At 38.4% G+C, this 13594-nt stretch overlaps 1 protein-coding gene across 2 annotated transcripts in view; it reads right to left on the bottom strand.

Annotated features, from left to right (window-relative positions):
* Positions 1-4613: 4613 nt before the first annotated feature.
* IMMP2L (inner mitochondrial membrane peptidase subunit 2) overlaps positions 4614-13594 on the bottom strand; it is a 965664-nt gene continuing 956683 nt past the window's right edge. For both annotated transcript variants that reach the window (XM_025292029.3, XM_006071765.4), the window contains one exon: positions 4614-5269. In XM_025292029.3, the coding sequence (XP_025147814.2) occupies positions 5132-5269 (138 nt within the window). In that variant the 3' untranslated portion in view covers positions 4614-5131. The remainder of the gene's footprint in view (positions 5270-13594) is intronic.

Raw genomic sequence — 13594 nt, 5'->3', positions numbered from 1 at the left:
TTAAGTTTTGTACTTTCTCAAGATTGCTTTTGGATATTCAGTATCTTTTGTGGTTCTATGTAAATTTTAGGATTGGTATATTTCTGTGTGAAATGCCATTGAAATTTGGTAGGAGAAATGTTCTAATTTCAATCTACATATAAGTGTCCAGTTTTCCCAGTACTGCTTATTGAAGAGATTGTCTTTTCTCTATTGCATATTCTTGCCTCCTTTGTCATAGATCAACTGACCATAAGGGCATAGATTTATTTCTGGGCTTTCTACTGTGTCTCTTCTTGTGCCAGTACCATACTGTTTTGATGACTGTAGCTTTGAGTATAATGTGAAGTCAGGAAGTGTGAAACCTCCAGCTTTGTTCTTTATTCTCAAGATTGTTTTGGCAATTCAGGATCATTTGTGGTTTCACATTTTGGCAGTATTTGTTCTAGTTCTGTGAAAAATGTCATTCATGCATCTTTCATAGGGATTGCAATAAATCTATAGATTGCTTTGGATGTATAGACATTTTATTTAGATAATATAGACAGTCTCATTGTTGTTGTTCAGTTGCTAAATCATGTCTGACTCTTTGCGGCCCCATGGACTGCAGCCTGCCAGGCTTCCTTGTCCTTCATTATCTTCTGGAGTTTGCTCAAAGTCATGTCCATTGAGTCAGTGATGCCATCTAAACATCTCATCCTCTGCTGCCCTCTTCTCCTTTTGTCTTCAATCTTTCCTAGCATCAGGGTCTTTGCCAATGAGTTGGTTTTTCATATCAGGTGGCCAAAGTATTGGAGCTTCATCTTCAGTGTCAGTCCTTCCAATGGACATTTAGGGTTGATTTCCTTTAGGATTGCCTGGTTTGATACCTTGTAATCCATGGGACTCTCAAGAGTCTTCTCTAGCACCACAATCCAAAAGCATCAATTCTTTTTTAATCTTGGGTATCCTTTAATTATTATAGCTAATAGTTATTTTTCTTAGCATTGTCTTTTAACCTTCATACTAGCTTTATAAATGATTCATCTACCACCTTTACATTAGATTATTCCGAATTTTACTATATATTTAACTTCACTCGTGAGACTTATACTTTTATGTTTTCCTGTTACTAATTAGTACCATTTCATTTTAGATTAAAGTAGCCTCTTTAACTTTTCTCATAAAGTTGGTTTAGTGCTGATGAACTCCTTTACTTTTTGCTTGTATGGAAAACTCTTTCCTACTCCTTCAACAACTTTGCCAGGTAGAATATTATTGGTTGGAAGTTTTTGTTTGTTTTCTTTCAGAATTTCAAGTATACTGTGTCACATCCTTCTAGCCTACAAAGTTTCTGTTGAAACACCTGCTAACAATCTTGCAGGATTTCCCTTGTATGCCATGTTGTTTATCTCCTGCTGCTTTGATTTTCTTCTTGTCATTACTTTTGACAGTTTAATTATAACATGTTTTGGTCTCTTTAGGTTCATCTTTTTTGGAACTTCTAGGTTTCCTGCATCTGGGTGTCTGTTTCCTTCCTCAGGTTTGGACATTTTTCAGCCATTGTTCAAATAAGTCATCTATAGGACCCCTATAATGTAAACATTGGTCTGCTTGATGTTGTCCCATAATCCCTTTCAACTATCTTCACACTTTTTCATTCTTTATCCTTTTTGCTGCTCTGATTGTGTGAGTTCCACTGCTCTGTTTTCAATTCCATTGATCCTTTCTTCTATTTCATCTATCTAGTCTGCTATTGAATCCCTCTAGTATAGTTTTCAGTTCAGTTATTGTATTTAGCTCTGTGACTTCTCTTTCCTTTACTTTCTTATATTTTCTGCCTCTTTGTTGAAGTTCTGCAGTCATTTATTCTCCCATGTTTGGTGACCATCTTTATTACTACTATTTTGAAAACTTTTTTAGGTAAATTATTTATCTGTTTAATTATTGACTTTTTATCAGGTTTTATTTTGTTCTTTCATTTGGAATATATCCCTATTATTTCTTCATTTTCCTTGACTCTCCATGTTGGTTTCTATGTACTAAATAAAACAACCATCGCTACCAGTCTTAAAGGAGCAGCCATGTGAAGGAGATACACCTTATTGTTCTGCTCTGCCTTAGTGCTTGGTTGCTCCTCAATCCTTTGTGATTGTCCCTGCAGTCTGTCTTATATTTAGTGGCTCTTGCTAGCTGAGGATGTGCCAAGACCTATCAACAGAGAGGAGGATCTCAGTCAGCACCTGGATTCAAGTGGTTTGGAAGCTAGGCCTTCATGCAGCAGCTTTTAAAGTATGTAAATGCATATAGTCCTGTGGGATCACAAGTGTAAATCTTACTGTCCTCCAGAGTCATGCAATCTAGAGGGGTCTCTTGTGTGGCAGTCACAAAAATCAGAGTGTCATACAAGCTTTCTTCTGGAAGATGTTGGCAACCTGGAATGAGGCAGAGGGAGAGCACAGATACGGCATCCACCCACCTCCATCCTGGTGTCCTTACCTCAGAAGGCCCCTAGGTGTGTGCCAAACCAGACCTCTGCACCTCAGACCAAAGTTCCAGGTCAAGCAAATGGGCCACTTTCCCAGAAAGAGTGGGCATATATTTTAGGCACCCATCTGTGCCTTGCCCAGGGGTGACAATCAGCCAAGAAGTGACTCTCCAATTGCTAGTTCTGTGGGACACATGAATGCCAGCACTGCTGGCCATCAGAGTCAGGTGATCAAAGGGTGTCCCACGAGTGGCAGTCACAAACAACAAGGGCACCAGACATGAGTAAGGTTCTTCTCTGGGAGATACTAGTGCTCTGGACTGTAACAGAGGGAGAGTGCAAAGATAGGGCCTGCCCTCTGAGGTCTCTGGAAAGGATTACAGTCACCTCTTAGACTTGTGTTTAATTAGAAGCCTGCCCCTTGGATCATAGCTATGAATATAAGCTAATAGGCCTCTTTCACAGAAAGACTGGGCTCCTGGGTCTATGACTTCTTGCTGTGCCCTGGGAGTGGTGGACAGTTAATAACTCTTTCTTCTTAATATTTAGAGTGATTGATGGACACATGAAAGTACATACTAAGTAACACAGTTATAATCTCTGCCAAGAGTTGCATCTTTGAGGAGGTAGCTTATGAGCTGACTTGTTCAACAAGCATCACATATTAACTAGGTTGGTTATATGCTAGATGGTTTGAGAATACAAAAGTAAATAGAAGAAGCATTTGTCTCCTGTCTTAAGATTTACAATCTTGAATTAATAGTTGGAATAGGAAGATATAGTCAGTCAATAAGGTAATAAGGCTGACAGACAGTTTGCTGAACTGTTAAAATACCAAATTCTTCCATAGCAGGATAAAGTGAAAAGTGAAAGTGAAGTCGCTCAGTTGTGTACGACTCGCTGCAACCCAATGGACTGTAGCCTACCATGCTCCTCCATCCATGGAATCTTCCAGCAAGAGTACTAGAATGGTTTGCCATTTCCTTCTCCAGGGGCTCTTCCCAACCCAGGGATCGAACCCAGGTCTCCCGCATTGCAGGCAGACACTTTACCATCTGAGCCACCAGGGAAGCCATAGCAGGATAAGTAGCAGCTAATCCAGGTACCCCTTTATTTGTTCTCTGTCTCGCTTCATTATCTACCCCAGTCCCATCTTCCATAGTCCCTGGACTTTCCTATGCTCTAGCAACTAAAGGGTTAATACTTTTATGCACTCAGTATTTTACACATAATCCTAGGGGATGCACTTTACCAAGGGAAAAAAGTTACAAGCCTTAAAATAGCAATGAAAATTTGGTAATTTGCAGTTAAAGGCCAGAGTGTGAAGCTTAAGTTGGGGAAGACAGGGAAGCAGAAAAGAAGAACTCATAAGGATAATATAGATTCATCAAGAGATATTAAGCAGATCTTTTTTTTAAATGATAATTTTGACCAATCTTAGTGTATAAGTATTCACTGATGTGTGCTGAGCAAGCTATTATGATGCTAATGAATTATTATTAGTAACATATGCTCTCAATATGCATATGTTTTTTGTGGTTGCTCTTTCTGTTTCTGCTAGCTAATAATGAGTTTGTGTCCACATTTGCAAGATGGTTAATTCTTGTTTGGTATCTTATCTGCTGATGAAACAAAAGAAAATGTGACCAGGCATACAGAGGAGATTGATCTAGAGATGTAGTTTCCATAAGCACAAACCTCCAACCAATGGGAGAAAAAAAAAAAAAAAAAAAAAGAAAGGGTTCATAAATGCAGGCTTGCATAAAGAGAATCTACCTTCTTAGCTATACAATTATAAAACCTGTCAGTATTGCCCCCCTACCCCTGTTTAGTAGGTGATTTCAGAACTATAGACAGGAGCACTGAAAAATCACTAGGAGGGGAAAAAAAAAAAAAATCAGACTTGGTTGAAGTGATTTTTCCATTTCACTCAGAACATTTTACCAAATAGCGGCCAAATATTGAAAAATAAGTTTACTCATCAGTGTGAATAGGCGTGAGATCACTAAGAAATTTTGGATTAAAAGAGGGCCAGTAAGAAAGACTTGGTTGTGTAAAAATACTGAGAGACCCGGTTCCCCAATATCTTAATTCTTTACTTCAAAAAGAAAGAATATATTCCTTATTAATGGACTAATACCAGTTTAATGATAAACACCCAAAACAGTACCTGAACAAATCAATGTTTTATTTTTGCATCATAGTTTGCTGCTCTTCCTAGCTGGCACTCACTGCACTGTAGATACTGTCAATTATAATGTAATTCCTATCACTATGTGTATAATGTTTCTTCATGTTCCATCTTAAGAGTAAATGTATAGTTATATCTACTTTCATCAAATATTAGTTTTCATATTCTTCCAGCAGAAAGCTCCAAAATCAAAATTTAACAATGAATAGAACATGTACGCATAAAAATCCAAAATGTATCCCCTCTGAGACATTTGGGAATAAAATTTTCATATTTCCAAAAGTCTGCACTTTGGGGACATGAAACATAGCATTACAATTTAACACAAAATCAGGTGCCATTTAATACTGTTTAATATTTTAAAACTCTAATAATACAGATCATCTTAATGTGATAGAAATATTTCTTGCAAGAAGCTTAGCCCTTTTCAGTGTCGTTCTTCTCTACCCCACTTCCTGTGATTGGTGGCAGTGGTGCCTCTCCATGGCAGCAGCTTAGGGGGATCCTTGCAGGCAGTCCTCGTCACTCTGAACCGGCAAGCGCTCTGGAGGAAGAACAGACTCTAATTTCTGCCAGCGCTTTGGAGGCCACAGGATATGTGTAGCATGGGCATGCAGGAGTCCTAGGGAAACCTGAACCCAAGAGAGACACAAAGAAAGCAAGAAAGATATTCTTTTATATAGGATCATCATTAACATCTTGAAAGCAGAATTTGATCCAGGTCTGATATTTCATGGAAAGATGATGATTAAGAGAATAAACACTTATTGGGATTTTTATAGGTTCTTTATATACGTAAATATGTTTCATACAACTATTTGAGGTAGGTACTGATATTATCCCCTTTTTTGCATAAGAGAATACCAGAGTAGGCTGCCATTTCCTTAAGTCACAAAGCTACCAAGCCATGGAGGCTGGCTTTAGGGCTTAATAATAGTCCTGCTTTTAGAGGCTGAAAACCCCAGTGAGTATGAATCTGGTTTACATTCCCAGAGTTTCTGCCAGAGCTCCCAGTATCTCAGAGAAACTTTTTTTTGGAGGGGGGGGAGATACCCTTAAAAAAATCTATATTTTGTTAAAAAAAGAACACTGGATGCTTGGGGCTGGTGCAATGGGACGACCCAGAGGGATGGTATGGGGAGGGAGGACGGAGGAGGGTTCAGGATGGGGAACACATGTATACCTGTGGCAGATTCATTTCAATATATGGCAAAACCAATACAATATTGTAAAGTTAAAAAATAAAAAATTAAAAAAAAAAAGAAATACTGTCCCACCTACTGGATAAGTAGCAGGAGTTAGGTGTGAGATTGGGTAAGGTGCTTCCACAGAGAGTATACAGAACAATGTGAATTTAGTGCTCACGGAGAGAGGTGGGAAACAAGGAGGAAAAAAATCGAGTATATGGTCCTCAACTGATGATGATGGTTTGATTCAGGATTTTTTTTAGTATATGATGGCGTGAAAGTGAGATGTGTTCAGTAGAAACAATACTTCCAATTTTAATTTTTCCCAGGCTAGCAATATACAATATGATACTGATACTCTCTTGTAATGCTGGGCAGTGGCTTTGGGCCAATCACAAGGGTAAACAACCTATACACTTAGAATCATTCTGTTTTTCCCTTTCAGTACAGTATTCAACACCTTGCATGAGATATTCAGTACTTTATTACAAAATAGGCTTTTTGTTTTAGGTAATTTTTCCGACTGTAGGCTAATCTCTAATGTTCTGAGCAAGTTTAAGATAGGTTAGAAGAATTAAGTGCAGGTTTTTTTCTTTACCTAAAATGCTTTTAACCTTCAGTGGCTTCTCAGGGCATAACCCCATCATAAGTGCAGGAAAATCTATGAAGATCACTGCGGACGGTAAAAGGATGTACCAGGGTGGAAGAGGAGACAAGGGAAGGGAGCTTTCCCTAGAGGTTGTAAGACTGAGTCCTGAGAGGGAGGAGGCCCTTAAAGATGTGTCAGGAACAGGAACTTCAGTGCTCAAAAGACTGTGGGAAACCTGATGAAAATGCAGATCTAGGCCCTATGCTCAGAGGTTACTCTTCACAGGTCTGAGGGAGGGCATGGAAATCTGTATCCTTTGTTGGTGCTATCAAAAATCAAAGTGTTAGTTGCTCAGTCACATCCAACTCTTTGCAATCCCATGGACTGTAGCCCAGCAAGCCACTCTGTCCATGGGATTTCCTAGGCAAGAATACTGGAGTGGGTTGCCATGCCCTTCTCCATGGGATTTTCCTGCCCCAGGGATCAAAGCCAGGTCTCCTGTACTGCAGGCAGATTCTTTACCACCTCAGCCACCAGGAAAGCCATCCAGTATTGCAGTATAATTGCTTTACAATTTTGTGTTACTTTCTGCTGTGCAAGGAAGTGAATCAGCTATATGTATATTTATATCTCCTCCCTCTTGCCCCACCCCCCACATTCCCCATCCACAGTGGAATATTACTCAGCCATAGAAAGGAACAAAACTGGGTCATTTATTGAAGAGATGTGGATGAACCTAGAGTCTGTCATAAAGAGTAAAGTCCGAAAGAGAAAAACAATGATCATATATTAATGCATGTATATGGACTCTAGAAAAATGGTACAGATGAACCTATTTTCAGGGCAGGGATGAGATGCAAATGTAGAGAATGGATATTTGGACACAGGGAGGGAAGGTGAGGGTGGATGGAATTAGGAGTGACATATATACACTTCCATGTGTAAAACAGCTAGTGGGAATCAGCCATCAAGTAATATTTTAAGGGATGTAGAAAATTATAAAACACACTCATATTGAGTATCATCACTAAACCAGGTAACTATGTGTCCATTTTATTTTCAAATGTTTTTCCTATAAATTGGAGCTCCATAGAGATTGACATACAACATTGCTTTCATTAAAGTTCTGTTTATATGCATTTGAAGAATCACATTGCCCAGAGATTCAGATGTGAAAGTCAAGGGAGACACTTCCAAAGAGATAACCACAAACATTAAAAAAAAAAAGAAAACATTCACAACAACTTGAAATATAAACTAAATCAGCCCAAAGGGAAACAAGAAGCCCATGGGCTCAATAAAGGAATTTTTCATGTTGCTACTTTAAAAATCAAACCTACAGAAAATTAGAAAATTTTGTGTAAAAAATAGTTCTAGTCACCAAAATTTACCAGTTATTTACATTTTGCTGCCTTCATTCCCTTCTCATTATGTCTGTATATGTATTTGTACACATATACTTTTCCCTGAATCACTTGAAGTTGTCACCATGCCGAATTTATCCCCAAATACTTCAACATATATATCCTAAGACGACTCTTTCTTACATGAACACTTTTATGCAAGGTATTTAATATTGATATAAAATTACTTAATATACAGTTCAATACAATTTTTAGCTGTCCAAATAAAAGCTCTTCTATTTTTAGAATTCTTAATTGAGGGTCACAAATTGCATCATGATTGTCCCTGTGATGCTTCCATTTACATTTGGGTTAATCGTGAGGTCCTACATCTGTAATTGCCCAATTTCCCCCTCCTGATTAGAGTCAAATGAAGTGTTCTTGGCAAGAATATCATATAACTGATATTGTACCCATCCCATTTTATCACATCAGGAGGCACAAAATATTAGTTAATCCCATTGTTGTCATGTGAAGTTTGATCATTTGATTAAGGTGATGTTAATCAGGTTTCTCTATTGTAAATCAGTCATTTTCCTTTTGTAACTAAAAAGTAATTGAGGGGATGATATTTTGAAACATGTAAATGCCCCATATGTTAATAACATATCTCACTGCTCTCTGAAGGAAGATGGTTTCTAAAGCATCTAAAATAATTTTAACAGCCACTGATTAGGCTGCCTGAAACAATTATTACATGGAGGATTATAAAAGAGTGGTTTTCCAATTTTTTAATTTCTTTCACATTTACTAGTCTTCATTCTTCCTTTAAAAAGTGCTGTTCCTGCCAACCTCAAATGCTTATATTTTAACATAAGAGATTCCTTTTTAAATTCAAAATCTTACTATCTTTGGGAGCTTCCCAGGCCTCTCAGCAGTCAAGACTCTATCTGCCAATGCAAGAGATGCAGGTTTAAACCCTGAGTCAGGAAGATCCCCTGGAGAAGGAAATGGCAACCCATTCTACTATTCTTGCCTGGGAAATCCCTTGGACAGAAGAGCCTGGTGGGCTGTAGTCCATGGGGTCGCAAAGAATTGGCCACATCTTAGTGACTAAACAACAATAATTCTTCCCATTTTATCACATCAGGAGACACAAAATATCAGTTCACCTCACTATTGTTTGATCATTTAAGGTGATATTGATCAGGTTTCTCTATTTCAACATTCAGAAAACGAAGATCATGGCATCCGGTCCCATCACTTCATGGGAAATAGATGGGGAAACAGTGTCAGACTTCATTTTTCTGGGCTCCAAAATCACTACAGATGGTGACTGCAGCCATGAAATTCAAAGGCGCTTACTTCTTGGAAGGAAAGTTATGACCAACCTAGATAGCATATTCAAAAGCAGAGACGTTACTTTGTCAACAAAGGTTCGTCTAGTCAAGGCTATGGTTTTTCCTGTGGTCATGTATGGATGTGAGAGTTGGACTGTGAAGAAGGCTGAGCGCCGAAGAATTGATGTTTTTGAACTGTGGTGTTGTTGGAGAAGACTCTTGAGAGTCCCTTGGACTGCAAGGAGATCCAACCAGTCCATTCTGAAGGAGATCAGCCCTGGGATTTCTTTGGAGGGAATGATGCTAAAGCTGAAACTCCAGTACTTTGGCCACCTCATGCGAAGAGTTGACTCATTGGAAAAGACTCTGATGCTGGGAGGGATTGGGGGCAAGAGGAGAAGGGGACGACAGAGGATGAGATGGCTGGATGGCATCACCGACTCGATGGATGTGAGTCTGAGTAAACTCCAGGAGTTGGTGATGGACCGGGAGGCCTGGTGTGCTGCGATTCATGGGGTCGCAAAGAGTCAGACACGACTGAGTGACTGATCTGATCTGATCTGATTATAAATTAATAATTTTCCCTTTGTAATTAATAATAATATAATCTCACTGCTCTCTGAAGGAAGATTTAGAAACCATCTAAAATTTAACATCCATTATCCTGCCTGAAACAATTATTACATTCATGATTACAGAAAAGTGGCTTTCCAAATTTATTATTTCATTATATTTATTAGTTTCCATTTTCTCTTAAAAAGTTCTGTCCCTACCAAACTCAAATGCCTATATTTTAATATAAAAGATCCCTTTTAAAATTCAAAATCTTACTACCTTTTGGTTTGTTTGATACTCAAATATTCTACATTAGGCCAGTGAAAGTTGTTAATTTTTGGACATGTCTCCGTGAATCTTTGAGCACATCATAACTTTTTGATCCCACTAGGTATTGTTGGCTTTTAGTTCAGTCGCTCAGTCATGTCTGACTCTCTGCAACCCGATGAACTGCAGCATGCCAGGCCTCCCTGTCCATCACCAACTCCTGGAGTTTACCCAAACTCATGACCATTGAATCGGTGATGCCATCTAACCATCTCATCTTCTGCCATCCCCTTCTCCTGCCTTCAATCTTTCCCAACATCAGGGTCTTTTAAAATGAGTCACTTCACATCAGGTGGCCAAAATATTGGAGTTTCAGCTTCAACATTAGTCCTTCCAATGAACACCCAGGACTGATTTCCTTTAGGATGGACTAGTTGGATCTCCTTGAAGTCCAAGGGACTCTCAAGAGTCTTCTCCAACACCACAGTTCAAAAACATCAATTCTTCTGTGCTCAGCTTTCTTTATAGTCCAACTCTCACATCCATACATGACTACTGGAAAAACCATAGCCTTGACTTGATGGACATTTGTTGACAAAATAATGTGTCTGCTTTTTAATATGCTGTCTAGGTTGGTCATAACTTTCCTTCCAAGGACTAAGCGTCTGTTAATTTCATGGCTGCAATCACCATCTTCAGCAATCTTGGAGCCCCCCAAAATAAAGTCAGCCACTGTTTCCACTGTTTTCCCATCTATTTGCCATGTGATGGGACCAGATGCCATGATCTTTGTTTCCTGAATCTTGAGCTTTAAGCCAACTTTTTCACTCTCCTCTTTCACTTTCATCAAGAGGCTCTTTAGTTCTTCACTTTCTGCCCTAAGGGTGGTGTCATCTGCATCTGAGGTTATTGATATTTCTCCCAGCAATCCTGATTCCAGCTTGTACTTCATCCAGCCCAGCATTTCTCATGATGTACTCTGCATATAAGTTAAATAAGCAGGTGACAATGTACAGCCTTGATGTACTCCTTTTCCTATTTGGAACCAGTCTGTTGTTCCATGTCCAGTTCTAACTGTTGCTTCCTGACCTGCATACAGGTTTCTCAAGAGGCAGGTCAGGCGGTCTGGTATTCCCATCTCTCTCAGAATTTTCCACAGTTTATTGTGATCCACACAGTCAAGGGCTTTGGCATAGTCAATAAAGCAGAAATAGATGTTTTCCTGGAACCCTCTTGCTTTTTCGATTGTACTTTATTTTTTAAAACTTTATTTTATTGTTTATATATTATTTATTTGGCTGTGCTGGATCTTGGTTGTGGTATGTGGGCTTCAGTAATTGCAGCAGGTAGGCTTAGTTACTCCAAGACATGTGGGATCTTAGTTCCCTGACCAGGGATTTAACCCATGTCTCCTGCATTGCAAGGCAGATTCTTAACCACTGGACATCAGGGAAGACCCCCTTGTACTTTAAACCTGTTCCATCTGAAATTAGACATCTCTTTAAGGAGGCTTTGCTGTCTTTTACCAAGGAATGCTGTTTAGAAACCAAGATCAGGTGGTAGATGTGCTGCTTGCTCCTGGTGGTGTCAATCTATGCCATTTCAGGGGATGGACGTAAAAAGCCCCATACCACAGGCATCCTTCTCACCTTCCTGCATTCCAAATTTCTGCCTCCCTTATTCCATAGTGAATGTTCTGTCTCCCCTTAACAACATTTACACTACCCTACAATACATACAAAAAGGTAGTTTTAAGTTCACTATAAATAATACCTACAACAAATTTATTCAGTAAAAATCGAGATTTCTTTGTAATTATTTCGGTCTTTAAAATAATTCCAGTATATTAGCACAGTCCTGTGTTCAAAAAAGCTTGCTTGAATCTAGTCTGTATCCTCCCCAATACAATTATGTTTCCTTTTGATATATGGTTAAGCCCATTTGTTTCTATTTGTATTCAATTTTAGAGTTCACTTTTGTTATCCTTTTTGATTCAGCTTTATTTGTGAATAAACATTTAAATGGTTCAGAAGGTATGGCATGCAGAATATGCCCCCACACACACCAAAGACGTACACACACCAGTCCCCCAGACATGGTGAATATGGGATATGTCAGGACAAAATGGAAATTAAGGTTACTAATCAGTTGATCTGAGGATAAGAAGACTATCCTATATGAGCCCATGGACATGTGTAATCACAAAGGTCTTAAATGTAAACTAGCTAGGTAGAAGGATCAGATTCAAAGAGAGATTTGAGGATGCAGATGTCAAACAGGGCCATGAGCCAAGGAATGCAGGTGGACTCTGCAAGCTGGCAAGGAAACACATTATCCCCTAGAGCTTCCAGAATGAAGCCAGCCCTGCTGACACCTGAATTTTAGCCCAGTGAGACCCATTTTGGACTTCTGACCTCCAGAACTGTAAAATTATACACTCATGTTGTCTTAAGCCACTAAACTTGTGATTTATTACAGCAGCAATAGGAAACTAATAAACTAACAAAAATGCACACAGAGAAATTCCAGTATCTGCTACCTTACCTCTCTAGTAGGATAACTATATTAATTTCTGGCTTATCCTTCTTTTCCAGTAAAGAAAACCAAATACACATATTTATCAGTTTTTATCTATCTGTGTATATCTATATTTTTATGTGTACATATTATGTCTCTATATATTATGTGTACATATTCTTTTACACACACACACACATATACATTATTTCCCTATTTCTCATACTGAAGGTAGCTACTGTTATGCATATTCCCTTTTGATGGTACTTTTATTCTTAACAGCACATCCTGGAAACCACTTCCTATCATTTCATAGAAATGGAGCCTGTGGTTTTTACAAAAGCTCTACCCCCACACCCAGGCAATCCTGATTAACCCCACGAGAAATCTAGATCTGGGTTTTCCACTTGGCTTCACACCAAGAAAAGGTAAACCTAACCAACTCTAAAGACTTTTAAGTATATTTGGAACATCCTAAGTAACCATTCTAACCAAATTAACTGCAGAAGCCTAGCTCTAAATGGTCTGCCACACTGCCGTTCTTATCTATTTTTGTTCTTGTCTGGGCTCAGCTAAGCTAGAGAACAGCTGGTCTCCATCCCCTCCACAGTAACCCTTTTTAGATTTGATAGCTGCTGCTCGGTTGTTCCTCAAGCCTTTATTTGCTTTTCCAACTTGTTTAACTTTTTTCCTAAGGTTTGATCTGCCAGTCTTTTAACTTGGCTGAACTCTTGCCAACATATTTGCCTGATTTCCTAGTTTTGGAGCTCAGTTTTAACATAGTGATTCAGTTTTTTTTTTTTTTTTCTTTTAAATCATTCATTTTACCAAAACCTATTATAATTTTATTCCATTTATTAAAGATGCTACTCTCACTTCCTGAAAAAAATGATTCATCTTCATAATTATAAATAATGGTGAAAATTCCCATAGATGGATAATGTCAGTATCATTTTCAAACATGGTATGTGAATGCAGAATATATGTTTTTTAAAGACTGTGATTAATATAGAAAGTGCCTAGTCACTCTCTTAGCTATCTTGTCATATGATCTTTTTTATTGGTATGTACATAGATATGCAAAGAACACAGTGAATTTAAAAGGGCATAAAAATCCAGAAATACATTAAACTTTGAATAATTATAAGTTCTTTTCAGG

The sequence above is a fragment of the Bubalus bubalis genome, chromosome 8 (assembly GCF_019923935.1).
Source record: "Bubalus bubalis isolate 160015118507 breed Murrah chromosome 8, NDDB_SH_1, whole genome shotgun sequence".
Taxonomy (NCBI): domain Eukaryota; kingdom Metazoa; phylum Chordata; class Mammalia; order Artiodactyla; family Bovidae; genus Bubalus; species Bubalus bubalis.
This window is presented reverse-complemented; position numbering and strand designations above follow the sequence as displayed.